At 41.9% G+C, this 27741-nt stretch overlaps 1 protein-coding gene across 2 annotated transcripts; it reads left to right on the top strand.

The window, feature by feature from the left end:
* The first annotated feature begins 2677 nt into the window (after window positions 1-2677).
* Window positions 2678-20963, top strand: sin3aa (SIN3 transcription regulator family member Aa). 2 transcript variants are annotated; one of them, XM_004570276.4, is made up of 21 exons: window positions 2678-2764; window positions 8297-8513; window positions 8795-8977; window positions 9365-9471; window positions 10513-10807; window positions 10897-11145; window positions 11485-11637; window positions 11826-11981; window positions 12274-12363; window positions 12750-12868; window positions 13002-13212; window positions 13790-13906; window positions 14069-14307; window positions 14616-14799; window positions 14912-15488; window positions 16119-16288; window positions 16363-16536; window positions 17704-17796; window positions 18306-18400; window positions 18551-18743; window positions 18981-20963. In XM_004570276.4, the coding sequence occupies exons 1-21, from the start codon at window positions 2691-2693 to the stop codon at window positions 19209-19211; spliced, it is 3927 nt and encodes a 1308-aa protein (XP_004570333.2). In that variant the 5' UTR covers window positions 2678-2690; the 3' UTR covers window positions 19212-20963. The 2 variants fall into 2 exon arrangements, with proteins under 2 accessions (XP_004570333.2, XP_004570332.1); XM_004570275.5 differs by lacking the exon at window positions 2678-2764 and adding an exon at window positions 4306-5841.
* The last annotated feature ends 6778 nt before the right edge of the window (window positions 20964-27741 follow it).

The following is a 27741-nucleotide window of genomic DNA, read 5'->3' on the forward strand; positions in this document are numbered from 1 at the left end:
GCATGCATCTGTACATCAGTTAAGACCTCATGAGTAGTGCAATACTTTTTTCTTTTTAAAAAACAAAAAAACAAAAACATGTCTTAGCACTTTGAAATAACTATTCCCAACATGCTCTGAGATTGGTCATTATGGCAACGGGATTGGAGGAGGAAAAACGTAATTATTTTGCTCTACACGTGATGCTGGGATAACTTGATTGTTATTGTAAATTTAGTGATGATTAAATATAAACAATTTACTGTAAAATGAATACAAATCTGCATAGTGCTTTACTGGGACAAACCGAGCTGATTTTTACTGGGAAAACCAGACAGCGAGGGTAGAATAGTTGAACCAAGCACAAATCTGTGCCTACACCTTATGAAGTCCTTCTGGGCCATGTGAGCATCAGAAACTTAAATATAATTTTCATTATTATTGTTGCTTTCAGTTCTCCAGACTGGATGTAATCTGTGCTTTCATTTGGTCCCAGTATCTTGCCATTATTATTATTATTATTATTATTATTGAGTACATGTACAAAAACTTGTGTTTATGCGTTGGGGCCAGGGAAGGGGGGGGGGTGTTCTTTGCTACAGAATTCATATTGAATTTGCTTGTAGTGAAGTTTGTTTTGTTTTTTTCTGTCTACCATCCTTGTGTGTACTTTTTTTTTTTTTTTTTTTTTTTTTTGTAGACTTTTCCTTTAAATGATGAACACAAATGTGCGCTATTTTATTTTTCTATTATTCAACAGCTGTTTTCATACGATTAGCTAGGATTATACAATTATCTACATTAATTTTATATTTGTTCTGTTATAACCTGTTTATCATTCGTATGACTAGTGATTAAAGTTATACTGTATTAAATAAAATTTAAAAAAACCTATGCCAACCTGTGTCTTTGTACAGGCGGTGTGTTTCTTGGGTTTCAAAGCGGCACTTTTACTGTTCTTCACTGAATATGGTATCATTGTGTCGACAAACGCAGCTTCAGTCTTGTACTTAATGCAATGACATAAATGAAAACATGACAATTATAAAAGTAAAGCTAGGAATAAAAGATGTCTCTCACATCGTGCGCATGAATCAGTTTTTCTGATTTTAAATAACGATTTGAAAGCTGCACAACGGAGCAGATTTAATGGTATGCTGCTGTTGTCAAACCCATAAGGCAACTTTATTGACTTGGTTCCTGTTCACTGCGCTCAGCTTCTTGAGGAAAAACGTTATTGCTGTACATTAACTGGAGCAAAACCTGCAGGCTAGTTTAAGCAGAAAACTCAACCTGCATTGCATCATGCACAGCAGCATGCCTCACTCTCCTCAATTCACACCAAAACCCTTCCAATCTCTTGGTCTGCTTAAGTTGTTTCAACCTCTTCACCATGCCTGCATCCACCTGTAAGCGCTGGGGATTTTTTTTTTTTTCCATCACTACCCAACTTCTCTGGTTTCATATTTGTAGAGAGTGATGAGCCTCGAACCACCAGCTGCATTTTTGCTGTAATAAATCAATGGTATAATCCTCTGATACCAAATGTATCATTTGACACGAGTTTTTGAGACCTCTGCATTGTAAGCAACAAATCGCACAAGCTTGAGCAAACTGATATTTAAGTTCGGTTGTAATTTATCAGAAGCTTCAAAAAGCACTCTTAATTATTTTATTTTTTTAAAGCAAGTCAAGTATCTGAATACATTATTGAAGAAGCTCATAAAGTTATACTTTGCTAGTATGTGTATGGAGAAAATCCCAGAAGATCCACAGTTTCTAAAATACTGGGACCAGCCCATCCATGACACGTCCAAAGTCTCCTAGATCACTTCTCTTCCCCATTATGTCAGTTTGAACTTGACCATGTCTAAACGCATTGAGCTGCCCCTATGACTCGCTGATAAAGAGATTTACCAGATTCTGAACAAGTGTATCTAAAAAGAATGGCTATTAAGTCTATATGAAAAATCATTAAGCAGTGACCAAATCTTTACCCAATTGAACACTTTTTTTTTTTATCCAAAAATAGCAACGATCCCTCAGAGTGACCCAGATTTTCTCCCTGCGCATTTATTGGTAATAACTAATAGCAAACATAGCTTTAAAAAAAAAAAGTAGCTTCTCGCCACAAATACAATCGTAGAGACAATATGATCTCTTCCTTTATATAGCATTGATACGGGGCTTACAAAGTGCAGAAATAACTATATAGCTATAGACTATTAAATAAGAGGAAGGTTGCTGTTTTCACTGTCTACTAAGGCATTGTGATTGTAGACAGTATTAAAACAAAAAAAATTTTTTTTTCCTTTATAATTACAGAACAGTCTGCGCAATGAGCTCAATTACAGAACTTTTCAGTAATTTCACACATTGATTTCTTACAGTTTAAGCAGCATTTCTTTATCATACAGAAATCCAGAGGAGAATTGTTGACACTGCATTTCTTTCTCCTTCCTTCAAATATCTCCGTGATTAAGTCCAGTTCTTCACACTGACAGAAAGCCGACTTTCACTGGTAGAGCTTCGTGTGGCCCGCGGTGTAAAATGAACTTGACACCCCCACCGCCGCCCTCGGTAATCCTCCACCAGTATCGGAACTGCAGGTTTTGCGCGTGGTGGAGAGGAGGCTGTTTCCCTGCGATGCTGCCTCGGTTTTTAGCGGGTCATATTCAAACGCAGAGTGACGTGTCTTCCAGTTTGCGCCAATGCCAGTGGAGAGGGGGCGTGTCCAACTATTTTGTTACAAACACGAATCCGGAGTAAGGAGTCTTTTTACTGGGTATGTAACGGCTGCTTAAACTAAATAATATCAAGAGTGTCGCTGCGTTACGATGCGTGTGATTGTTGCGAAGGATCTGAGGGCGGTCTGGTGTCAGTGGTGGCTTTTTTTTAACATTCTTATTATTTTGTGCGCGTAAATGAATTGCGAGGCTCTTGTTTCGCGAGTAAACGGCAGCAGAATAGCCAGCTTCTTAAGGTGTTGGCTGCTTAAATGTGCGGGATGGCATTATGTCGGCCAGTAAACAGCCTCCCGGGGCTGTGTGGACACCATCTGAGGCATCCCCTCTGTCTGCGAGTCGAAGCATTTTTGTCTGCAGCGTTGTGTGAGCGTGTAATGGATCGGCAGGGGGAAGGAGGGGAGGGGGTGTAGTTGTTGTGGTGAGACAGGTTAGACATTTTTACTCCCGACTAGTGAAGTAAACAAAGAGAGCTGCAATACGCGCGGTGGTTCTGTCTGCGGGACCCGAGAGAGGGAGAGGGGGGGGGACGCGGAGAATGGCGTGGCTCCGGTATTGCCACACAGCTCCGCCGTAGTTCTCGTTTCGTTTGACTTTGGCATTGTTTAGTAAGGACGACCGGATCGGCTCTTTCTGTCCGCAAAAGCCGCCGTGCTGGCCGCCGAGGCCCCACTGAATCTCCCAGTCAACCGGTACTCACGTAAAACAAACCGCGAGTGAGTGAGTGTTTTAGTGCCGCGAACCCTTTTGTTTGTGGACTCCGCAGCCAGCGTCGACCGAGCGAGTGCGCGGTGCAGACGGGCTGGCTGGTCCTGCTAGCTGTGCGCCTCGGTGCTGGGGCTGTCTCCGCGTTTCATCCAGATGGGAACTTAAAGGGGAGCACTTTAATGTTACGCTTTTTGTTCGGTTTGGAGCGTTCGTGGAGATGGGTGTAATTATAACGGGGGGGGGGAACCAACTCGGGATAGTGAAGCTGTGCGTGTGTATGTGTGTGCTGCAGCCGACGGTCGCAGCTGAATCCTCTGCCTGGGCTGGAGGGAGGAATCCCGGGCTGCTGTTGCAGCTCCGCCTGTCGTGGGCGAGGGTTTATTTCGGAAGTTCCACCTTTTTAGGGGATTTGTAATGCGGGATCCGTGCAGCGATTGGCTGCAGTGCCTCCCACTTCCCCGCCCCCTTACTGTGGGAGGGACACAAGCCTTAACGGTACAGCCCGCCCACAAAAGTCACGTGCTGCAAAACTCCAGGAAGTAGTTAATTGTTTTTCGAGATCTATTGGTTGGGTGGATGGATAGATTACTTAATGAACGTTAATAGGGAAAATGCAGTATTGCAAACAGCAGGGCAGACAAAAAGAATTAATACATAGATGCAAAAACTAATTTAAAATAGAAACCAGAAAGACCGAAAATTCCAAATATTTATTTATTTATGTTTATATTATAGCTCCAACCATCACAGCATTTTAAATGCATAGGTCCTGGACAATAGCAGCCACTGCAGCAGAAAAGTCCTAACTTTTTTTTTTGTAAAACAACTCCTTGAAACATTTTTTGTGGGAAGTTGAACTGTAAATCTACTCTTACACAATACCGCCAAAGGAACCCTGCATCTAAGCATTATATTTTACATTAAAATTCTGCAGACTATCTTGCATGTAGAAAAGCTGCAATTTGGTATGATGTGATGCTGATGCCCAGTGTGTGCTGTGAACTAAACTTCAACTAAACTTCATCTTAGAAGAGCCATACCATAGAGCCCCAATCATTCTGTTACTATATCCATTGAGTCAAAAAACAAAGAAATATCAATAATCACACTTGTCCTTTATTTATTAAGTAGTTATTATTTATTGAACATCCATCAGTTGTGCAGTAAACAACATGGAATATATGTGGATGTGTTGCTGTTGTTGATTGTTGAGGTTAAAAGACCAAGACTTACAATTTAAACCAGTGGTGTCAATCACATTTTACACTGAAGACAACATACTGTATACTTTGATCATAAGTGGGTGGGATGAGTAAAAACATTTTTTTACATAAAATACAGAAAAGATTCTACAGAAAAGGTTCTGCCAATTCATTGACCAGACTGTCCTGTAATTATAAAATATGTTTTCATGAATTCACAGAAAATGTACTTGTACCCCCATGGACTCAATGTAACAGAATCCAAAAAACAAAACAAAACACAGAATTGTTATAGTACATAGTGGAGAAACTGGAACTTTTCTGTAATATAACTGTTTATCTATTATTTAATTACTTTAGCTTAGTAGTAATGGAACTGGGGTTGAGGGGCATAGTTGGAAAACCTGTAAAACTTATGAAAATACAGTTAAAAGTTCAAAATCTATGCATTCCTTCTCAAAGCTGGCCAGTGGGCAGGATTGGAGTCTTGGCTGGGCCAATTCTGGCCTCCACATCTTATGTTTGACATCACCAGTGGATGCTATTTAAAACCCAGTAACTGCCGTCTGTATAATGTTCAAATTCATCTTCAAAGCAAGAGAAAAAAACTCTCAAATGCTCTTTAAACTTTTCCCTGGTCAGTAACATGCTTATTCCTCTTGATAAAACTCATGCGGCGCCTTATCTAACACCTCCGTGACCGTGTTATACCTTAATAATGGACAGGCTGTGCTTTCTACGTTCGTCTCTAAACATGGTGCTATTATGCTTTCCCCATTTATACTGCAGCTGAGCCTCTCCGCTCTGTGCTGGCATTATCGCGCTTCAAGTCAAAAGGGTGTGCTTGGTAACTACTCGAGAAATCTTTGATTGACAGTTCAATTTCACAACCGAATACGTCGCCCCGCCCTTGTCCGGGTTCTTCGAACAGACTGACCAATAGCTCCTAAAAGGAGGACCGCTTTTCACTCCAGGGTGAAAACCCCGCCCACCCCAGCTAACCGAACGGAGATTGTTTTCGTTTGTAGGGGAGATTCTCACTTTGTAGCTTGAATTGTTTATTTCAAGTAATACTCCATCGATTAATTGCTTTTTGCAGATACACTGAGTTTCTGTCTTCTCCAGTCAGTGGTGTAGCCTTTCACCACGAGCGAACGGATTATCGTACCATCATCACCGAACTTCTGCTTGCTATTTGGGAGAGAGGGGTGAGTTCATTCAGCAAGCTAGTGTTGGCAAGCTAACTCCCTCCAGTCAGAAGACGTTTTAACAAGATCACGTAGATGATCGATGCTTCTTTGTATGCCGTTCACTCATAAGTTGATCTAAATCCATCAGTGTGGCAAATCAATAGCAAATATTCGCCGTTTCAGCGAGAGCCCACCAGATCGCTAATGGCTTAGCTGCATGTGCTTCCCTCTCCTAGCCCCGGACAGCGATCGGTGTCAGGCTACTCATGTTGTTTACATTAGCTAGCTGCTAGCAGACAGCAAACAACTCCCGTCGACAGAACAAGTTCCCAGCAAAGTTAATTAAAATAAACAGTATACATTTATTTTAGCCTGACCGTTCAGCAGGGTGCCTTGCGTACGAGTTGCTCTTGGCTCTTACCTGCTGGAAAATGGGAGTGTAAACGCGCTGAACTCCTGCGCCACGCTCTAAATGGCGGGCGTGGGGAAAGCGTAACTCGAGGTCGCTGCTTGTAAAGGCCTGTAAACGGGACGGGAGAACCGCGGTTGTGGGGCTGTTACCGTGTAATAGACACAACCGCGTTTTCATATTGGAGGACTGTAACGTTACTACACTGCGCTTCTGTCTGTAAATACCACAGGCTGGCTTTCTTTGGCCGTGCGGAACGACTCGTTTGCTGGCACGGTGGAACTCAGCTGCTGGTGGGAGCAGAGAGGAAGCGTCAGAAGCAGCAGCGCACGAGCACTCGAGTTTATCATTGTGTTACTTTTGCTCGACACACGCGTGTAGAATTTTATTAGCTGCCTGACTTTATCGCTTTTATCTTTTTTTTAAGTACGCCATTCCTTCGAGTGCCCGCGAGTTGCCGTCGTCTTGAGGAAGTTGTGAATGGCAGACCGACTTCCACGTTCCCACAGCACCTGTTTGTCGGTGACGTAGGCTGTGTGTCTCATTGGCTGCTCGGAGCGCGAGTCGTACATTCAGTTCATGCTAACGTTGTCATCCATGTATCACGTAGAGACACGGGACAGATAAGACAAGGCACAGGGGATCCGCGACAAGCCACAAGTTGTCGTAGAAATATTTTAACCGGTATTTTTGTCAGCGGCGTAGCCAGAAATAACAGAAAAATACACAATACACTTTGGCTGCGTGTTGCTGAGGGAGGGGGGGCGGGGTATAATTAAATCATGTTCATCGATTCATTAACGTGGCTATTACTTTAATGTAGCAGTTGATTTAATTGCCTGTATACTGCCGTATTATTATAGCTAATACTACCTGTGTATATTATGTATACATTTGAAAACTGCAAAATAATAAGAAACTAGAACTCTGACGAAAATTAAAGTTTATTATTTCCATCCAAAATACACTAAAGTAGAAGCTGAAAGCAGCAAAACATGCAAGTACTTAAATAAAGTGCAAGTACACGGAGCAGTATTGGAAAGTAGTGAATTACCCATGATTAAATTATTATGGTACACACATTTTGTAGCTTCATCAGCTACATTATTTGTGATTCAAGTCCTTGTTTTAGCCAGTTTTTTTATGTGCACTGCTGGAGTGGTAAACACCATTTTTTCATTTTTACCATACTCCTGTACAGTTGTCTTCTTCCCTTTGAAAAATACTGGCTAAAATGTGTTATGTTTTTAATTTAAATATGGGCAGGAATATTTGTAAAACTAACTTAAGAAAAAAAAACTTATTAATCAGAAGGAAATTCATACACAGCAACCAGGCTTCCCCCACACATAATAAAATCAAAATAGAAAATTCACTAAATACAAAATATGTTCCCCGGCCTCACATGGGAACTTTTGCAGTAAACGTAACTTTGTGGCATTCTTGCTGCGGCGGGCAAGAGGGAGGGTACAGATAACACTGGTGCAGAAGTGCACAATGCAAAACAACAAAAAGACACCCCCCCCCCCCCCCAAAAAAAAAAGAAAGAAAAAAGAAAGAAAGAAGAAGTGGGGACTCAAGACTCCCAGGTGCTGTATCCTGTGTGTAGTTCACCTTTGCCTGCCAGCTTTTCTTGAATTCTCCAAACATGCACATGGCCGAACAGCTGTTCATGAAGCGCCATATTCATGCATAAAATTTGGATATAGTTTCTAATGAGAAAAAAATGCTGTCAAAGTAGTCAAATCACATGTTAATGAATCAATATGGTCACATTTTATTGACCTTGATAAACGTAGAGGCTTCTTTTTGGTGCTGAAAGCATCAGACGTTTCAATAAATCTGCGTACTGTGAAGATGGTTATGCAATCATTTTCTGCCACAGCCAAACAAGAAAAGTGGTTCACTGTGTGTGTGTTTGTGTGTCTATAAATTCACAGTACAAGCAAAAAAATATATATTCCCACAAATTCTTGAATGAAATTGTTAGTGTGATGTAATCGATTCAGATAACTTCTCAGAGGTCTGAGAAAATGGGCTCCATATGTTGCTGTGTATTTACAGATCTCGCAGCTCTCCCGAGTATGCGTACATAATGAAGCGGCGTGGGGAGGATCCGGAAACGGTTTTTGCGTCCCCGCAGCGGCGCCTCGGTGGCAACGCGGAGGCTTTCCAGCATCGTGTCCTGGCCCCTGCTCCAGCTCCGGCTGTGTACGAGGCCGTGTCTGACAACATGCAGCCCACAGCAGGCGTCCAGTACTCCGTCCCACAAGGATATCAGGTACACCGCGTTGGCCCGCTCAAGATTTATTTGATCGTTTTGTTTGAGGAGTTATCATTTAGTGAGGACATAGCAACTTTTCTTTACTAAGCACTCACAACTCATGCTCCAGGCTTCCCCACCTGTCAGCTGTGCACATTCTGTCTATGTGTCTCAGTTTATATCACCTTGAGGGGACTGTTGTTGTGATTTGGCACTACCTAAACAAAACTCAGGACTATGTGGCACTTTCACATGGTACTATTTGCTGTACTTTTAATAAAACCTCTCTGATTTCCTAGGTTCCCACAGTGGCCCAGAACAGTGGCGGGCATGGGCACACTCCAAGCCCAGCTGTCCATGGGGGCTCCCACCACCACAGCCCGGCAGTGCAGTCCCACGGGCCCTCGGTCATGTCAGGGCACACCCATACAGTTGCTCCTCAGGCCTCTGCACAGGGCCAGCAGCAGTTCCAGAGACTCAAGGTCTGTAAATCTAATTTTACTTTTACAGTTGAAAATGCTAAAGAGGTTTGGGGAAATTAACAAAGCTACATTATTAGAACTTCTCTGGAAATGAGTTTATTTTTAAGTCATTTGCTTTTTAGTTTGTTGTTTTTTGGTAGCTTTTATTTAAATTTGCACCATGATTGTAAAAACAAATAAGATCCATTCATAGTGATGGTTCATTATGCCTTAGACTGAAACATTTAAAATGTGTGGTAGTAGAGAAAATCTGTCCTTTTTAGGCAGATCACACATCAGTTGTGAAATTCAGTTCAGTTTATAGCTGATGCAGGTACCAGTGTTTTGGAAAAAAAAAATCATGGCACATAAAGCTGGCTTTCCTCTCTCTCTCTTGCTCTCCCTAAGGTGGAAGACGCTTTGTCTTACTTGGATCAAGTGAAGCTGCAGTTTGGCAACCAGCCACAGGTCTACAACGACTTTTTAGACATAATGAAAGAGTTCAAATCCCAAAGGTGAGGCCACGGTGGTTTTGATTAAAGATTGATCCCTTAAAGGTTGACCGATTTTCTAGAGCAAATTTAAAATTTGATCGTGTTACCTACAGGAGTAGACGAATAAATAAATATTCAATGGCAGGAAAGTTATAATGCAGGTTTTTTTCTTGAATCGTATTAGCGTACAATTAAAGTGAGCAGTTAAATACAGTGGGGGAAAAGTATTGGGGTTATTTATCTAATTTATTTACATGAGTTTTTTTCGGTTCATCGTGAATGGTAGCGGCTCCATACTGAATCCAATAACCTCACGGACGGTCGCACTGGAGTGAAGTTATGATAATACGTTTTAACGAGCCGAGGACGGCGCCTTAATTTAGCACAATTGCAATAAAAAGCTTCTCGACACGTGTTAAACCACAGCAGCGACATTCTCGCTTCTAAACTGCGTCTCTGAGCGAACAAATTGAGAGGGAAAGTTCCTGAGCGAGCTAGAATAAGCGTCAGCGGATCTTTTCAGTCATGTCACTTGAGTTTGGACACGGTTTGCAGTTAAGTAGAAGAAAAGCAACAAACACTTTTGCAAACATACAAACAGAAGGTAATGGTATTTCAGGGGTGAAGCACCTCCGAGTCTGCTGCTTAGCGTAGCTTAGCTTAGCTTAGGATAGCTTAGTTTTGTTCGAGTTAGCTTGTTTCATGCTAGGTTGGCACTTTCGCTAGCTGCTGCGGCCGCCGCGTAGCGAAGTAAACAACAACAATGAAATGTGTAGACGAAATGATTCGTGGTACTAACGTGGACCTAGACATTAAACGTTTTTGACCAGTCGTTTATTTTACTTTTTTCCCCTTCTCCATAAAACGAGCTGGCATTTTTTTCACAAGCAACAACTCTTGTACAGTTAGCACCTACAGAGATGCATTTATATGGTTTAATTTAAAGTCCTAAGAGTACACACTGCTCTTGATGCCTGAGATGTTGCCAGGTTTTAAATGTACTCGAGATGTCTCCCCAGGTATAACTGAATTTTCAAATTCTTTCTGCTTTTGCGTTTCCAGTATTGACACTCCCGGAGTGATCAGCAGAGTGTCACAACTCTTCAAAGGTCACCCTGACCTCATCATGGGCTTCAACACTTTCTTGCCTCCCGGCTACAAGATCGAGGTCCAGACCAACGACCTAGTCAATGTGACGACACCGGGTCAGATCCACCACATCACCCCACATGGCATTTCAGTCCAGAACATCCCCATATCGGGAGCTGCTCCCCAACCTCAGCCTCCGCTTCCCTCATCTGCAACCACCACTGCTCCGCCCCTTCTAACACAGCCCACGCCTGCCAAGACCAGCAAGGTGAGAATAAAATGTGGTGGAGTAGAAACTTTTTTTTTTTTTACTGTGAAGCATGTGTTTCAGTACACTTAAAATCTTTCCTGTTTCAGCCTCCTCAGCCCCAGGCGTTAACACCAAGCAGCCAGAGCAATCCGTCCATCCCTGCCTACACCTCTCCCCGTTCGCCACCTATGCAGCTCCACCCACCACTCAGCGGGACCCCCACAGGCCCACCCATGCAGAACAACCAGCCAGTGGAATTCAACCATGCCATCAACTACGTCAACAAGATCAAAAACCGCTTCCAGGGCCAGCCCGACATTTACAAAGCCTTCCTGGAGATCCTCCATACTTACCAGGCCAGTGTCTCAAAATGAAAGCCAGAGTGAAGTTCTAAAGCGTTTCTGAGCTTAAATTTTGAATTTACATTAAAAGGAGCTTTTAAAGAGGACCTTTTATGCTGATTTCCAGCTGTTTTTGCTGTAGCCCTGTACTGTTCCTGCATGCAGTGTCAAAATGTATGGAAAAGCTACTGTTTTTTGTTAGTGCTGCTCTTGGTCATTTAGCCTGGCTTCTACTATGGACTACACAGAAGCGGCCACAATTCATGTAATGAGATATATGACAGGAAAAATATTTAAAAAGCCCAGTAGAGCGACTTTTAATCACTCAATTTGTTTGTGTTCCTCCACCCACAGAAGGAGCAGCGTAATGCCAAGGAGGCTGGAGGAAACTACACACCAGCTCTGACTGAACAGGAGGTTTATGCTCAGGTGGCCAGGCTCTTCAAGAATCAGGAGGATCTACTCTCTGAATTTGGGCAGTTTCTCCCTGATGCCAACAGTTCAGTGGTGAGAAAATCCATGTATTTAATGTACCGTATTCTACTCATGAGTTCAGATTTATTAGAGACACCTTAAACACAAAGGTAAAGTTTATTCATTAAAATCAGCCTCTCAGAATAATGTTCCCCCCCGTAGTCTGTGATCTGTCATGTTGATGCGCTCGTGTCTTAATCTGTGTTTTGTATTCGTCGTAGCTATTAAATAAGACCACTGCTGAGAAGGCCGAGTCTGTACGAAACGACCACGGTGGCACTGCCAAAAAGCTTCAGCTCAACAACAAGCAGAGGCCCAATCAGAACGGCTGCCAGATCCGTCGCCATCCCACGCCTGGGGCCACGCCCCCTATCAAGGTACATGCAGTCTCATACTGCTAAGTCCAATTTGGTTTTATTTCCATGTTTTATGTGAAGTGTTTCGCAGCAAAAATTTTCTAGCACAACTTCACCTGCTTCCAAGGTGCATGGAAGGATGAAAGAATTCACAAAGCAGGAACTCCAGCAACACTTGAGGGAAGATGATTATTAAAGTTGTTCGTCTTCCCTCAAGTGTTGCTGGAGTTCCTGCTTTATGTGAAGTGTTTGAAAGTTTTGGTTTTTAAATTATTGAACCTGTGTCTTGAATGTCGTTTTGGGAATGCTGCAGAAGAAGCCGAAGTTACTGAACTTGAAGGATTCCTCAGTGGCAGAGGCCAGCAAGCATGGAGTCGGCACAGAATCTCTGTTCTTTGAGAAGGTGAGTTTGTATTTTGTTTTTTAGTTTGAATAAGAGGAAAGGGGAATTAAAAAGTGGATCGTCTTCCTCCATCCCACCCTGTCCCTAGCTTCCTCTTTTGTCACACGAACCCACTGCATGTCCTCCTTCACTACATCCATGATTCTTCTCTATATTCTTCCTCTTTTCCTCCTGCATGTTAGCTCCATATTTTCCAGCCTTTGTTCCAATATATACACTATCCCCCCTCTGCACTCCTCTGTCCAAACAATGTTTAACATAATCACAGAGCAACTTAACTTTATTTGCTAGTTTATCCGAAGAGCACAGGCTTTGTGTTGGTGGTTCTTGTTGTTCTCAAAAACTTGACTTATGCCACAAGACTTCAGCAGATTTTTATATTTTAGGTGCGCAAAGCCTTGCGAAGTGCAGAGGCCTACGACAACTTCTTGCGATGTCTGGTCATCTTTAACCAGGAGGTGATTTCCAGAGCTGAACTGGTGCAGCTGGTGCTGCCGTTTTTAGGGTGAGTAACTCGGATCACGTAAAATATAACTTTTGCAGTAAATTTGATAGATTTATTTATTTTATTTTTTGGTTGTGTGTTTTTGTTTTTTTTTTTGTTTTGTTTGTTTTTTTTATATCTTTCTGTTAAACAGAAAATTCCCTGAGCTATTCAACTGGTTCAAAAACTTCCTGGGGTATCGTGAAATGTCCCACATTGAAACATACCCCAAGGAGCGGGCTACCGAGGGCATCGCCATGGAGATTGATTATGCTTCCTGTAAGAGACTAGGCTCCAGTTACAGAGCCCTGCCTAAAAGCTACCAGCAGCCCAAGTGTACAGGCAGAACTCCACTTTGTAAAGAGGTGAGAGAGGAGTGGACATCCAGGCGCTCATAAAGCTACTGTGTTGTTCTTTAACAGCAGTTGTCCTTTTTTCTGCTTTGATTTAGATTTATCTTGTTTATCATTTCTGAAAGTAGCTGTTGAAACTCACTTGTCATTTCTTCCTGGTTGATTGGTTCGCATTTGCAAACAGGATTTGTACAGTAGGAAGGGGAGGGGCTTCTGTACTCGCAGCCTGAGCTGTGTGCATTAAAGCCCTTATTTAGCTTCTCTGCTCTCATTGAGTTTAGCCTTTAGGCTCACAGGGATAACTTGTACATGAGCTGAAAATTCTTTCCTTGGTTGATATAACGTATATGAATATAATATGCAATGCTGTCAGAAAATAAGAAAAAAATCTTTTTAATACTTTAGAGTGATATTGGAAGATTGTATATAAAAAATTGGATTTGCAAAAAAAAAATTAATTTCATATTTTTGTAGTTTGTTGGATCCGTTTTTGCTTAACGCTAACAGTCAACCTCATCCTCATGAATGTAGTTTGAGTTGACGTCTGTATTAATTTTTGTGTTTTGTTTTTTTTTCCTGCTGTGTCCAGGTCTTAAACGACACTTGGGTCTCCTTCCCCTCCTGGTCTGAAGACTCCACTTTTGTCAGCTCCAAGAAGACTCAGTATGAGGAGCACATCTACAGGTGTGAAGATGAACGTTTTGAGGTGAGCTAATACGTGTAACTTGTGTTAATGATGACAACAAAAAGACTATATCCTTGAAGGGGGAAAAACATTGTGGTAGATGCTATTTTGCCTTTCCAGAAAATTTCCAATTTTGAAGTTAAATTGGAATAATGACTGAAAAAATCTCTTGTCCTCAAACAGCTGGATGTTGTATTAGAGACCAATCTGGCTACCATCAGAGTGTTGGAGACGGTGCAGCGGAAGTTGTCCCGCATGTCCGCGGAGGAACAGGCCAAGTTCCGCTTGGACAACATGCTGGGTGGCTCCTCAGAGGTCATTCACCGCAAGGCCATCCAGAGGATATACGGAGACAAAGCGCCCGACATCATTGACGGCTTGAAGAAAAACCCTGCTGTTTCTGTCCCCATCGTTTTGAAAAGGTACAGCTTGAATCAAGGGCCAAATCATTTACTGTATGTCTTTAACTCACAGTTGCTTTGTCTCTGTGGAGGTTAGAAGATTAAAATAACATGAATCCATTCTGTGAGTTGGCCCACAATTTATAAACACAGTAATCCACACAAGGAAGGGAGCACAAATATCATGTTGGAATGGTTAATCCAAAAATGGATTAAGAGAAACAGAATGATCTGGCACCTACCTCTGTGTCACGCGCTGAAAGATGCAGATTGTTGTTTAAATTGTCATTCAGATTTGGAGTTCTTACATTACTTTTCTTTTCAAACAGGTTAAAGACAAAAGAGGAAGAGTGGCGGGAAGCCCAGCGAGGCTTCAACAAGATCTGGAGGGAGCAGAACGAGAAGTATTACCTTAAGTCTCTCGACCATCAAGGCATTAACTTCAAGCAAAATGACACCAAAGTGCTTCGATCAAAGTCCTTGCTCAATGAAATCGAAAGCATCTATGATGAGGTCATTTTCTTTCTTTCTGTGATCATTTTCAGCACTTGGCAAGCATAAAGGTTGACTATACACTGCTAGAAATTTTTTTTTTTACTGAAGTTTTGTTTTTTTTGCTCTGCAGCGTCAGGAGCAGGGCTCTGAGGAGACCACCACTCCAGTCACAGGCCCCCACCTGACACTGTCCTACGAGGACAGCCAAATCCTTGAGGACGCAGCGGCCCTCATCATCCACCATGTGAAGCGGCAGACCAGCATTCAGAAGGAGGACAAATACAAAATCAAACAGATCATCTATCACTTCGTCCCTGACATGCTGTTTTCTCAGCGGGGCGAGCTTTCAGATGTAGAGGAGGAGGAGGAGGAAGAGGAGATGGAACTGGAGGAAGGAGCTTCTAAAAAGCACAACGGTGTCCCGGGCAGCGGGAGTCCCTCAAAGTCCAAGCTGCTGTTCAGCAACACGGCAGCGCAGAAGCTGCGCGGCTGCGACGATGCCTACAACCTCTTCCTCGTCAACAACAACTGGTATGTCTTCCTGCGGCTTCACCAGACACTCTGCTCACGTCTGCTGCGGCTGTACGAGCAGGCGGAGCGGCAGATCGAAGAGGAGGTCAGAGAGCGGGACTGGGAGAGGGAAGTCCTGGGGCTCAAGAAGGAGAAAAATGACAATCCAGCCATCCAACTAAGACTGAAGGAGCCCAGTGAGTAACAGTATACCCCGATTTTGTGTTACATTTGTTTGCTTTTCCTTTTCTGACTTTTGTACCATGTCTGTTTGTAAAGGTCCTATCAATGCTATCCTCGTAAAGTGCTTAAACGCAGCGCACACGATAAAACCAGATTCAACAAAAACATAATAGTTCAAACACAAAGTAAAATCTTAGAACACTTGGCATAATGTTTTAAAATGGAAGACGCATGACAAGACCTAAGTGTCGTATCAAGAGTTTGACGTGAAGTCTTTAAAAGTGATTTGAGAGAAGATACTGATGAAACAAGTTGCCGTTTATCAGGCAAGTCGGACCACGACTGCATCTCTCGGTCACCTTCTTTTAGCTTGAGGTGGAAACAGTCTGCAGGCTGTGCTCTGGTTGCAGGGACTGCATTTCCAGTATATCTCTAGGCCATGAAGAGCTTTAAATATAACATGTAAAATGTTCAAATCAGTTGTTAAACGAATGTGCTGTGACTGTAGGAACAATAAAATGTAAGTAACATGTAGCTTGAGGAAAAACTCACCAGTAGTTTTTGTAACAAAAAGTGGAAATGTTTTTTCCCCTCATGCTGTTCCACTTAGTGATCTGTTTTTATTAAATATTTCTTCTCTCCAGTGGACATTGAGGTGGAAGATTACTACTCTGCTTTCTTGGAGATGGTTCGGAATTTGCTGGATGGCAACATGGAAGCATCTCAGTACGAGGACTCTCTGAGGGAAATGTTCACCATTCACGCTTACATCGCGTTCACGATGGACAAGCTCATCCAAAGCATCGTCCGGCAGGTATTGGCTTGTTTTCTCAAGGAAAGAGCTGCTGTAGTTGTTTACCAGCCAGTCACTAACTCTCTTTCCTTCAGCTCCAGCACATTGTGAGTGATGAGATCTGCGTCCAGGTAACAGACCTCTACCTGGCAGAGAGCGCCAGCGGAGCCACTGGAGGAAGCTTGTCCACACAGTCCTCCAGGAGCTCCGCAGAGACGATCTATCAGCGGAAAGCCGAGCAGCTCATGTCTGACGAGAACTGCTTTAAGGTAAATAAAGTTGCCGCTCGCTCTCAAACCTAGCCATGGCATGACGGCAGATTTTTGCTAAAGCTTTGGAAATATGGAAATTGGCTCATTTAAAGTTTAGAAGAGGTACTTAAAAGTAATTTTCCACAAGGCTGCAGGACTGGTTCCTGCACAGTCCAGATGTCAAACTTAATTTGTTGCTGTGAAGAACGTCCTACTTTTACTAACTGGAGAGTTCCCTTTTTTTTTTTCTTTTTTTTTGTGTTTTGGGTGCGTTCACTGTCAATAAATGATCTCCACATTTTAAAACACAAGCAGTATCGTTCAGTCTTTCCCTTGGCAAAGACTGTGAGATTTACACAGCAGCCAGGTTTGTGACAGACACGTGCAATCAGCATGACTTCTGTAGTAGGGTTTTTTCATTGAGAGTACATAAGAGGGTGTGAATCACCAACCAGTTCCTACCCTCTAAAATGGTTGCAGTAATGGGGAGTAAGGATCACCATTTGCACTCACTCATTGCTTCCATTGACTAAAGCTGCTAAAGCCACCTGTCACCAGCGAGCAGATTTGCTTTTTGCCCTACTTTCAGCTTCGCTTTCATTAAAGCTTCACTTTACATTAAATATTTATCCCATTTTGTTAAAAACAGAAATTACCCAACTGGTTTTATAGGTGAATACCTAAAACCCATTCATCCTGTTTACTTTGACTGCAAACTAACTTGTTACGAAAGAGAGATGGAAACTTCCACTGAACACATCCATTTCCACTCTTTTTATAATGTGTTCAAAAATCTGAAGCTCAGTAAATCTAAAAACTGGAATAAAAGAGTAAAATGTTGCAGTATTTCCTGTAATCTGAGCCCTCAGGATATTTTTTTTAATCTGACACATTAAATTATTTCTTACTCTTGGATAGAGAATATCATAGACTTATGGTCTGTTGTCACTACACTGAGTCCAACTACTTGCCAGTTTTTAGCCGAAATCCAAATATCGGATCAGCCCATCTCTTTCTGACGATGTTCTTTTCTGTCCTTACTTTCTCTTCGCTCCTTAGCCTTCTTGTTTCTCTCCACTGTCACAGAGTGCTGGTTTAAAGGGGATCGTTGGTGTTCCCTCTGTGTTGAGTCCTTATTTTTCGTTTGAAAAGTGTCTTAAACTGTCCGTCCTGTTGCTTTCTCAGGTGATGTTTTTGAGAAACCGAGGACAAGTGCAGCTCACGGTGGAGCTGCTCGACACAGAGGAAGAGAACTCAGATGAGCCCATGGAGGCCGAGGTAAGAAACACAACGGTAAATCTTGAGTGTCAAGGTCCATTAGCATCAGGAACTATTTTTAAGCCAATAATCCATCTACTCTTTTGGGTTTTTGGGGTTTTTTTGTTCACATTAAGGATTAAAAAAAACAAAACATGGCTATTATATAAATGATGTGTATATGTGTAATAGGTCCCCTTTAAATAAACAGGCTCTGTGATGTCTAATCAACTGTAAAATGGCAACAATGCTGCACAAATGTTGTTTAAATACTCGCACTGATAAGAGTATTTGTATGGCAGTAGCAGCTCTTCTTTTATTCCCACACTGCTGAAATGTGGCATTTTATTACACACAGTTCAGTTCACTTAGACTAGTCATTTAAAGGCCTGTAATCAAGATAACCAGTGTGTGGAAATACTAGTAAGAACCTGTTGCCAGACTTGTGGTAATACTGGCGCAGTGCTCGTGTTTTCACACTCATAATGTGTGTGTTAAACTTGGGTTTTGTGCTTGTTTTCTGTTTGCAGCGTTGGTCTGATTATGTGGGACGCTACTTAAACCCAGATTCCACAACTCCTGAGCTGAGGGAGCACCTCGCTCAGAAGCCAGTTTTTCTTCCCAGGTGCGTTTTCCACATTTCATCGCTCTCTGATGGGCCACGCCCTGTAAAATTCAAACAGGAGGCTTTTGATTACAGCAACCCTAATTGACTTGTCCTGACATATTCCTGCTCGATTTCATGAGTCAATCTCATCACGTTTGTCTAAACCAGGAATCTGAGACGGATCAGGAAGTACCAGAAGGGCCGAGAGCAGCTGGACAAGGAGGCCTGCGAGGGTGGAAAGAAATCGCTGGATAAGGAGAAAATGGAGTGCATGTTCAAACTAAACTCATACAAGATGGTCTACGTCTTTAAGTCTGAGGATTACATGTACCGACGCACTGCCCTGCTGCGAGCTCACCAGGTATTTACCAGCTAGTGTCGTTATTTAGCTGTTATGCCAGAAATATTTCTTGGTTACAGCGTTCCTGTATTTATCATAAGGGAGGAAAGTGAGTGACCTTTGACCTCCCATTCATTCTGTTTCAACTCTTGGCTCTGTAAGATGTCAGTGAGGGCGGAGGGCTTGGGCTTAGTTTGAGGTTTCTGTGTTCAGTGAGTAGAAAATCTGTTTCGTGACATCAGTCTTGTTTTTCCTCAGTCACACGAGAGGGTGAGCACGCGACTACACAAACGCTTCCAGGCCTGGGTGGAGGCGTGGGTCAAAGAGCACGTCACCCGCGACATGAGCGCCGAGACCAACAAGTGGCTGATGGGCGAGGGACGTGAAGGCCTACTGCCCTGCAGCACCACCCGTAACCCAGAGGTCCTTCACTTCATGAACATCAACAAATATCGTGTGAAATACAGCACACCTAGCAAGGCACCGTAGCCAGCCAGACCCACGAGGGCAAACGGAAGCAGACTGACTTTTGGGGGGTTTAGGTCTGATATCAAACAGGAATAGAGGTAGAGACGAAAGGTCGTCAATGTGTTTTTAAAGCGGACATGGGAGCACAATTAAGCTAGCTGCCGTTTGTGTTGAAACCGGGGTGGGCAGGATTACTGAAATCCTTTTTTTTTTTTTTTTTTTTTTTTTTTTTTTTTTTAAATTTTAACCAGCGTTTTTAGCTGGGCCCATATTATTATTATTATTATTATTTTTATTTTTATTTTTTTTCTTAAATTTATTTTTCCCCAGGGCCTTCGGTGCCAAAACTTAGGAATGGTCATGTTCCAGTCGCAGACCTGAGCTCTTACCAGCACTCAGAGCCACGTCACAAACTTCCTCGAGCCTTTACGACAGAGCTTAGCGACATAAGAAAAGAGAGTGTGGTGCTTTTTTTTTTTTTTTTTTTTTTTTTAACTTTATCACGGCTGAGCTTCAATTCAGCCTTAGACAGTCTGAAGCCATCCAAGTAATCGAGTTCCATCAAAATCAAATACACAGGGATTTATTTATGAAAGTGTTATTCTGTAGTATTTTCTGTAGTATTCACTGAGAACAATATGATGGACAAGTGCACTTATTTAGAAAAAAAGGGGGAAACTGTTCAGAAATTTTGTTTCCCAGATTGAAGGTTTGGGGGGAGCTCGGTAAAGTCTGAGAGATCTGGTTCAGACATTCCTGTGTTACGGCCAAATCACAATCATGTCTCATCAAGCAGACTGAAAGAGGGTTACAGTTTCTTTTCCAAAACACATGGCAGCACTATTAGAAACGGTGCCTGAGCTCCAAACCGCGTTGTCGGGTTAACTTAGAAAAAAGCACTGTTACATCTAATGTTTTAAAAAAAGAAAAAAAAAAGGGGCCTCACAACACTGTTTGGTCTCAGACTGTAAAATTGTATAGCTCGTGAATGTCAGATACTGACATGTATTCCAGTGTGTGTGTTGTGTATATATATTATATATAGTTCTATTAACACACACAATCCTCGCCGCCCTGGAAGTCAACCTTTTTAAGATGCCCTCCGCCAATACACCAGCTTTAACACACTCAAATACGAACACACAAACACACACATGCACATCTTGCTCATGCCCTCATGTTGTAAATACACTGTGTATATAGTCTCAGACTTTTTTATGACAGATCTGTGTTGTTGTGCTAGTAATACTTTCCAAGCTTACTGTGGACTTTAGTGATAAATGGCTAAAGTTAGTATGTATATGAAAAAGATAAATGCAAGACCATTTATTACCGTTTTTACCAAAGGGAGTCGATTCTAAAATAGCTGTTTTTGCCCCCTTTGTGTGTTCCTTTATGTCTTTTGCTTTTTAATTTCTGTAGTTAAACATGGGTGGTGGGGGAGGGGAGTAGAAATGTATCCAGGTCTTTCCATTTATTTGAAACAAAACCATCTTTTCTTTTCTGAGTGTCACATTTGTTTTCAATAAAATCACTGCCCCCGATTTCTGACAGCCGACACCGTCCGTGGTGATGGTGGGACTCATTTTAAAGTTCAGTGGACTCCACCACAGTCTCGCATTGTGATGCACGCTTTCCTCCCTGGATAGATTTCTGCTGTAAACATCACCCCACACCATATTTTTGATAATGGAAGAAGTCACATGAGCATGTCTTTAGTCCCTTTATTTAGACATTATTTAAAGTAATAATAAAAATGACATTTGTAGCCTATAGAGATCTTTTATTGTGTTGAGTGATTTATTTTTTTCCACACTTTCATCTCATCTTTCAGTCTCTGGTTTGCAGTTTTATTGGTGGGAAATATTATGAAAGTTCATAAAATGCAGTACTTCTTTACAGCCCGCGCTCTAAATACGTTATCACCTGTATTGCACCGTAAGAAGTAAAACAAAAAAGACCAAGAAGAATGATTTCTACAGCAAAAATTACAAACTCCCCCAGTTTGCCTTTGAGTTGGCTGAACAAATCAAGTCAGCCAGTTGCTCCTCAGTGCTCTGGAGTTGTTTATTTCTATATAAACACTGCCTGGAATCAAAGCTCGCCTTAATCAAATACAGCCCATCTGCATTAGTTTGCATGCCTATATGATCTTTATGTTCACACACATTTGAACTGATGTTACTGACCTATGAGGGATAACCAGGGCAGCTCGGTGTTGAAGGAGGAGAAGCTGTCGCAGGTTTTGTACCTACACCGTGTAAACCAGGATTGTTGCAGCTGCTGACTGTGCTGCAGGAACCTTTCAGTCTATTTCAGTGAAGCACTTTAAACACCACTAACTAAAGCAGAATCTTCCTATGTAAGATCAGCTGGCCTTTTTTTGCACAGCATCTTAAAAAGGCAGGAGAAGTTTTACCTTTTAAGTTACGTATTCCTGACCCGTTATGAAAGAGAATATACGTGGACGAAGAACTTAACGCTATCAGAGTGCACAGTGCACCTCAAACAGAAAAGTCTCTATATATGTTCTTTCCATCACACTGAAATGTCCAAACTATTATCCAGAATATGTAAACATAATTGTTTCTCCATTAGGCAAAAAGCTAAATTCAAGTATTAAAACCTGACCTGCATGTGATGAGCCTGATATCGAAGTAAGGTTGAAAAGTTAGACCTTTCAAATGCTGTGACTTATTCTCACAGGGCGTCTATCCTACATGGTATTAACATTTACACACAATGCACATTTTAAAGTTTTCTCCACTGAATTATCAGGAAACACATCAAACACCCAGAGTAGCTGTGCTCGTTGCTGTTACTCAGTGACTTTAAATTGCAGCAATTTTGCTGCTTTTTTTGAAGCTTAAAGTTGGTTAAAGAAATGTTTTGCTTTGAGAGCAATGCTTTGGTTTTAAATTGTGTCCACTTCCATGTGACGGTCTCCTGTACAAAAGTTCTGAGGGTTAAAAAATGCTGGAAAAATTACGTATATTAAATGTGGCAGGCTGTGGCAGTGAGTGCTTAAAATGTTTACATTTTGATGGTATGAAGAAAAAAGGAAAAATTGCATGGCTTCCTTAAAGTAAAGATGGGTTCAGCTCATTTGTAATGTACTTCTGAGTGGATCAGGTGGGAGTCATGCTCTGATTCTTTGAAAGATCCAGCAGCTAAGAAGCTCATAATAGGCTGTTTTAGATTTTAGCCAACAAATTAACTTAAATAATTAAATTATTTTTAAACTGGCTAATTTACCCTTCTATTATCCCGTCCAGGTCGCACTGTGTAGCTAATTGAATCTTTATAATCCACTGCCATGCTCTTCTGGGAAGTGCTGGGAAAATGATATGTTAATAGGGCTGAAGGTCTCCACTGACTTTCAGCGTGCTTTTATACAGTGAGCAAGAAAGCTGTTTTAAATTGCATCTGTCAAGATAACAATGTCTTTCTAAGGACGTATTAGCATGATTATTAGCACAAGGGGAAAGTTTAAGAATTCCATCATGAAACTGTCAGTTCTCCTAAAATCCTGCAGAGGGCGACCTCACCCTGTCCACCAGCATCCCGGGGTCACTTGTGTTGAGTTTATAAGGACAATTATTATGCAGCCTCACAGATGAAGTCAAGTTTTATGTCTTTTGATTTATCTGTGTTGTGTTAATTTGCAGGATGGATGTAGTAGGAAGTAGGTGTTAGACTTTGAGCCTCACTTTTACTGAGAAAAGACATTTTAGGTTAAACAATAAACTCTTGCAAGACTGATGTCTGTATTTGACAAGATTCATACTGGTGTACTCAGTTGTTTGGAAACTCGTATTACACAGAATCCTAAGTGATTGAAATTTAAAAAGCCAAACATTCAGGTTACCATTAAATTGAGAGGAGCAGGAATTCAAGAAGCAGAAAATAGCAACAGGAATACTTTATTTCTTTGTTACGGAGATCAAATGACCATTTTTATTTTATTATTTTATTTATTATTGTCACCTGGCAGAATTCATTTTACACAATGCTGCCAGGTATCCAATGAACTCTGAAGAATACAAAAAAAAGAAACTGTTAGACCCTAAAATGCAACATGTTAAGATCAGTGGATTTAAATACAAATCCACTGACTAGATAAAAATATTTGCTGCTCCTGCATGGACGTCCAATTTGGTGTTAGCTCATATGATAGATTAGAGCAAAAGTATACACTGGTCACTTCATTAGTTACTCCTTGCTAGTAGTAAGTTTGACCCCCTTTGTGCCTGGTGTGACTTTGCAGCCCATCTGCTTCAGGCTTTGAGAGGCGCTCAGAGATGCTGTTCCACATCTTCAAACCCTGGCCTTGCATTACCTTTATGTCATATGGGTTATCTGATCAACCCGATGTGCTTCACTCGCACCTGCTCACATGCATACCTTGATTGTGATGAGTAGTTGGCTGAGTCTGGCCATTTTCCTCTGACATGTGGCATCAGCCTGGCATTTTTGCCCAGAGAACTTCTGCTCACTGGACATTTGCTCTTTTTCAAACCCTTCTCTGTGAACTCTAAAGATGGTTGTGTGGGAAAATCCCAGGAGATCAGAAGCTTCTGGAATATTTAAGAGTAGCTCGCCTCGCACCAACAATTAGCTTAAATCTCCTTTCTTTCCCATTCTGGTGCTAAGGTTGTCTTGAACGTCTCTACATGCTGCCATGTGATTGGCTTATTTTTACACAACCATAGAGAGGCTGCTAATATTTAAATATGATGACACATCCTTTTGGAAAATCGCAAGCAATGAAAGTACCCAGAACTTGTATTGGTCTCACCCCTGAAGGGTGCTGAAGTTTAGCAGGCAGGACTTGTCTTTGCAGCCGGCAAGGAACAGTAGAAACAAAAGGACCCAGGACGAGTTCAGGTACGGGTCACTGAGTTCTTCTAGGTGAAAAGGCCTCTGTGGGTGGTCTCACATACTGTACAGAAATCACTGAAAATGCCCCAAAGCCTCTCCCCAAACTTAATGTACCCTGACCCTTTCAGATCCTTTCACAACATTTCCACTCAGACTCACACACACAAACACACTCAGCTTTCCCCCACTTTGCTGCCATAGCGTTGAGGCCCTGACAAGGAGTGAGGCCGATACATGGCAACAGAGCCCTCCATGCCTCCCACTAGCAGCGCTAACAATGAGATCCTCAAAGGCCGCAGCAGCTGAGGGGGAATGGACACCCCCACCCACCCAAGCTCTTCTGCGTGATTACTTCCATGTAGTGCTACACTCCTGAACTTTCAACAGCTCTCTAATATGAGCACTTCCACAACTTCTGACTCGGAGAGCAAACCTATTATCACAGCCACAGAGATTGCATTGTGCTCCGTGCTTGGCAGCCTTGGCGCTCACAATGCAGAGCAATTAACTCGCTCAGAGTGACCTCATAAGTTTCTGCTTGTCTCTTTTGTATGTGGAAAGGCATTTAATTGTCTAAAAATGCATTTTTTTACACTCTTTCAGAGAGAGGGAACTTTTTAGTGGAGCACAGAGTCTCGGCGGCCATGACGTACAGTCTCCATGATGGCGGTTTCCCCTGTGTACAAGGCCTGTGGTATTGCTGCATACGGATAGATTATCCAAACCTTTTTGTTAGAGGTGAAGTATTTTTGGATTTAGTTATAAGGTTTGAGGCCTTGGCAGATTCAAAGAATAAGAAGCGCGAATCAGAGCTGCTATTAATAACACAAAGCACTCATCACTTTTTTCACACGGACCATATGTCTGTGTGACTTTGTGGGTGGATGTTGTGTATGCAAGAGGATTTTTGTGTATGGCGGCGGATGCACAGCTGAGACATCTGCCTGGCTGCTTTGTCTCAATGATGAGAAAGCTCTACCCTGCAGGCTCCTCTCTCCTCCATAAAAGGATTAGCCGAGTCCGGCACTCTTGCATAACCGCTGCGAGCTCCTGTGCTTAACAGACGGTTTAATGTGCTCAGCTCCAGCGACTTAGAGTAGTAAAACAAAATCACAACAAGTTGTTTTAACTTTTTTTTTTCTTTTCAGAAAAGGTGCTGAAGCCAAGAAGGTCACTGTATTTTTGTAATAGCCACCAAAAGGCAGCACCTGTAGTTACAAAATCCTACATCCTAAAAAAAGTTCTTTCCTGATCAGATTCATGGGCTCACTCATTTGTCTTTATATTCAACAAAACATTAAGTCCGTTTCATAAATTTTGATCATTCTAAGTGTCTGAAAGTTGGATAATCCAGGCGGTGGCTATGTCACTATCTATGGCTGTCAACCCCTGGTTAGCAAGCTACAACGAAACCGTTTGAGTCCACGGATCCACAGACACGGATCTGCTAAATAAGTCGAAGTAATAGATAATAAAAGGGCGGACTGCAACCAAACTAAAGCACAGTGATGGAAACTATTTGATGAAACCAAGAAACGACTAGTGGCCACCAGAGGAACTGCAGTTTTCTCTGCATTTTTAGCTCCAGAGGTACCACGCAGTACTTGGCTGTTTGTGGTACAGACTAATTCACTGCAGGAATCTTCTTGAATCTTTTTCTTTGGAAGTGAACTGCACTTGCATTTTATGTAAGAAATATTTGTTTTATTGTTGATGATGTACAACTGAAAGGGTGGCGTTATGACAGAATAATTTTTCTAATGACTGTCAGCATCGTCTGTCTCTCACAAGAAGAATCTCGAAAACATTTCCAATGGGACATGTGTTTTGAATCCTATTAAAACATTAAATCTTGTGACTGTTGCCAGGATTCCAGGGAACAGCTGTATTACTGATGCTCTGCCCAAAATAATCAGGGGAACACTTTGGTTAGCACTTCTTTTCTTTAAAAAAAAAAGATTTGCTGTTCACAGTTTTGGAGGATCAAACTCAGTAAGCCTGCATCAGAATAAACAAAAAAGAAGTTCAATCCTGGCAGTGCTCCACGAAATGCTAAATTTATTTACATTACTCTTTTGGGTAGTGCCCAATTTAAGTGTCTGCTAAAAAAAAAATCATCCCGTCAAACCATGGAGATAAATAGTAAACATTAGTGCTGTGACAAGCAAGCTGTGAAATAAATTGGATCTAGACAGGAAAAGTCCTGCTTTGCAGTAGCTCTCAATCATCTGAGTGTTCTTGAATGCAACTTTAAGAAAGATTTGTCAAATTGGTACAAGCTTCCATGCAAATTACTCTAACATCAAAGTGACACAGACACTGTGAACGCAACCAAATGCGAAACAGTTCCGAAAGCTTCTGCGACCGTTTCCTGGTAACAATTAATGCCTGCAAGAAAGTTTGGAAACAAAGCCAAAAATTAAAGGCGATTTATTATTTACCACAGACCACAGCACCGGTGCAATCTTGTCCTCGCCTCTGGGCAAGACTGTTAGACAAGTGGCAGAAATATAAATGGTTTTCTTTATTATCGGTGTCATCATTTTTGTTCCTGTCCCCTCCTCTCTGTGCCGGCCGAGTTCGTGCTGAAATACATGCGTGTCGCTGAGAAAGCCATTTATTGAGACTTAAGCGTGACTAAATATATCACAAGATGAGAGTCACTGAGGATGTCAGCGGCACAAAAGCACACTAGGTAATTTAATGTGACAGCACCCCTCCCCTCTCTAAGCTGCCCGCTCCACACCCCACACCCAACCACCCGCATGCACGCACTTGGTTGAACTTGACCTTTTCTATCCTCCCTCAGTGTTCATATCCAATACGTGTGAGTTAAGGTGCTGAATGTTACACCCTTTTACACCACCAAAGCGGAAGGCTAGTCAGCACCATCTACCAGGGGTGAATAAAACAGCACAAATGTGTGTTTTCTGTTAAATCAGAGTTGTTTTCTATCATAATTAGCTGAGTCATGATGTTACAAAGATGTACCTTTGGACACAACTTTCCTATTCACTGGTGTTTTAAAGATGCAGTACAAGTGTTCATAAGACAAAGCTTTGTGGTTGTTAGGGTTGTGAAAAAAAAAACTATTGACCGTTTATGACAGCGTTATTTTAAAACCTTTCTAAGCCTCCGAGTTAGCATTTCGCCAGCATGATGGAGCCACAGGTGGTCCTCTTTGGATATGATTGTTGAATGCTAAGTTACAGTTAAGTATTCATATTTTGTGCCAGGCTGATAAGAAGTGTCTGCCAGCCTTTAAGGAAACTTAACACCATTGGTGAAGAGACTTTATGAGGGAGAAGAGGAATAAGAAGGATCCCTGTCCTACAGCTTCAAAGCCCCTTTAGCTTTTAGCTAAAGTCATCAAGTCACTCAGAGGGGTATTAAAAAGCTTGTTGCTGGTTATTTTGTGCAGGAAATGCAACAAATATCAAGTCACTATGTAGCTAGTTAAATTCAGTATATTTAGGGTAAGTGTACAGTAGGCTACACTCCCTTTTGACAGTATAAGCAAAATGTACTATTTAACTGCAAGGGAGTTTTTCATTATGGTAGTGTAAAGTAACTCTTGGTGGTGTGAAAATCTCACTAATAGAGTGAGTAGATGGCAGATTGCATTAAACTGAGTTCTGTTTTCTTATGTCTCTCAATTCAAGTCCATAAT

Source organism: Maylandia zebra, linkage group LG7, assembly GCF_041146795.1.
Source record: "Maylandia zebra isolate NMK-2024a linkage group LG7, Mzebra_GT3a, whole genome shotgun sequence".
Lineage (NCBI taxonomy): Eukaryota > Metazoa > Chordata > Actinopteri > Cichliformes > Cichlidae > Maylandia > Maylandia zebra.

Bases quoted from the DNA above. Each gene is read 5' to 3' on its own strand.
- sin3aa (XM_004570276.4), top strand. From the start codon at position 2,691: ATGCCAGTGGAGAGGGGGCGTGTCCAACTATTTTGTTACAAACACGAA. The intron at 14,308-14,615 runs GTACAGCTTGAA...CTTTTCAAACAG, and splicing joins GTCCCCATCGTTTTGAAAAG to GTTAAAGACAAAAGAGGAAG. The intron at 16,289-16,362 runs GTATTGGCTTGT...TCTTTCCTTCAG, and splicing joins TCCAAAGCATCGTCCGGCAG to CTCCAGCACATTGTGAGTGA.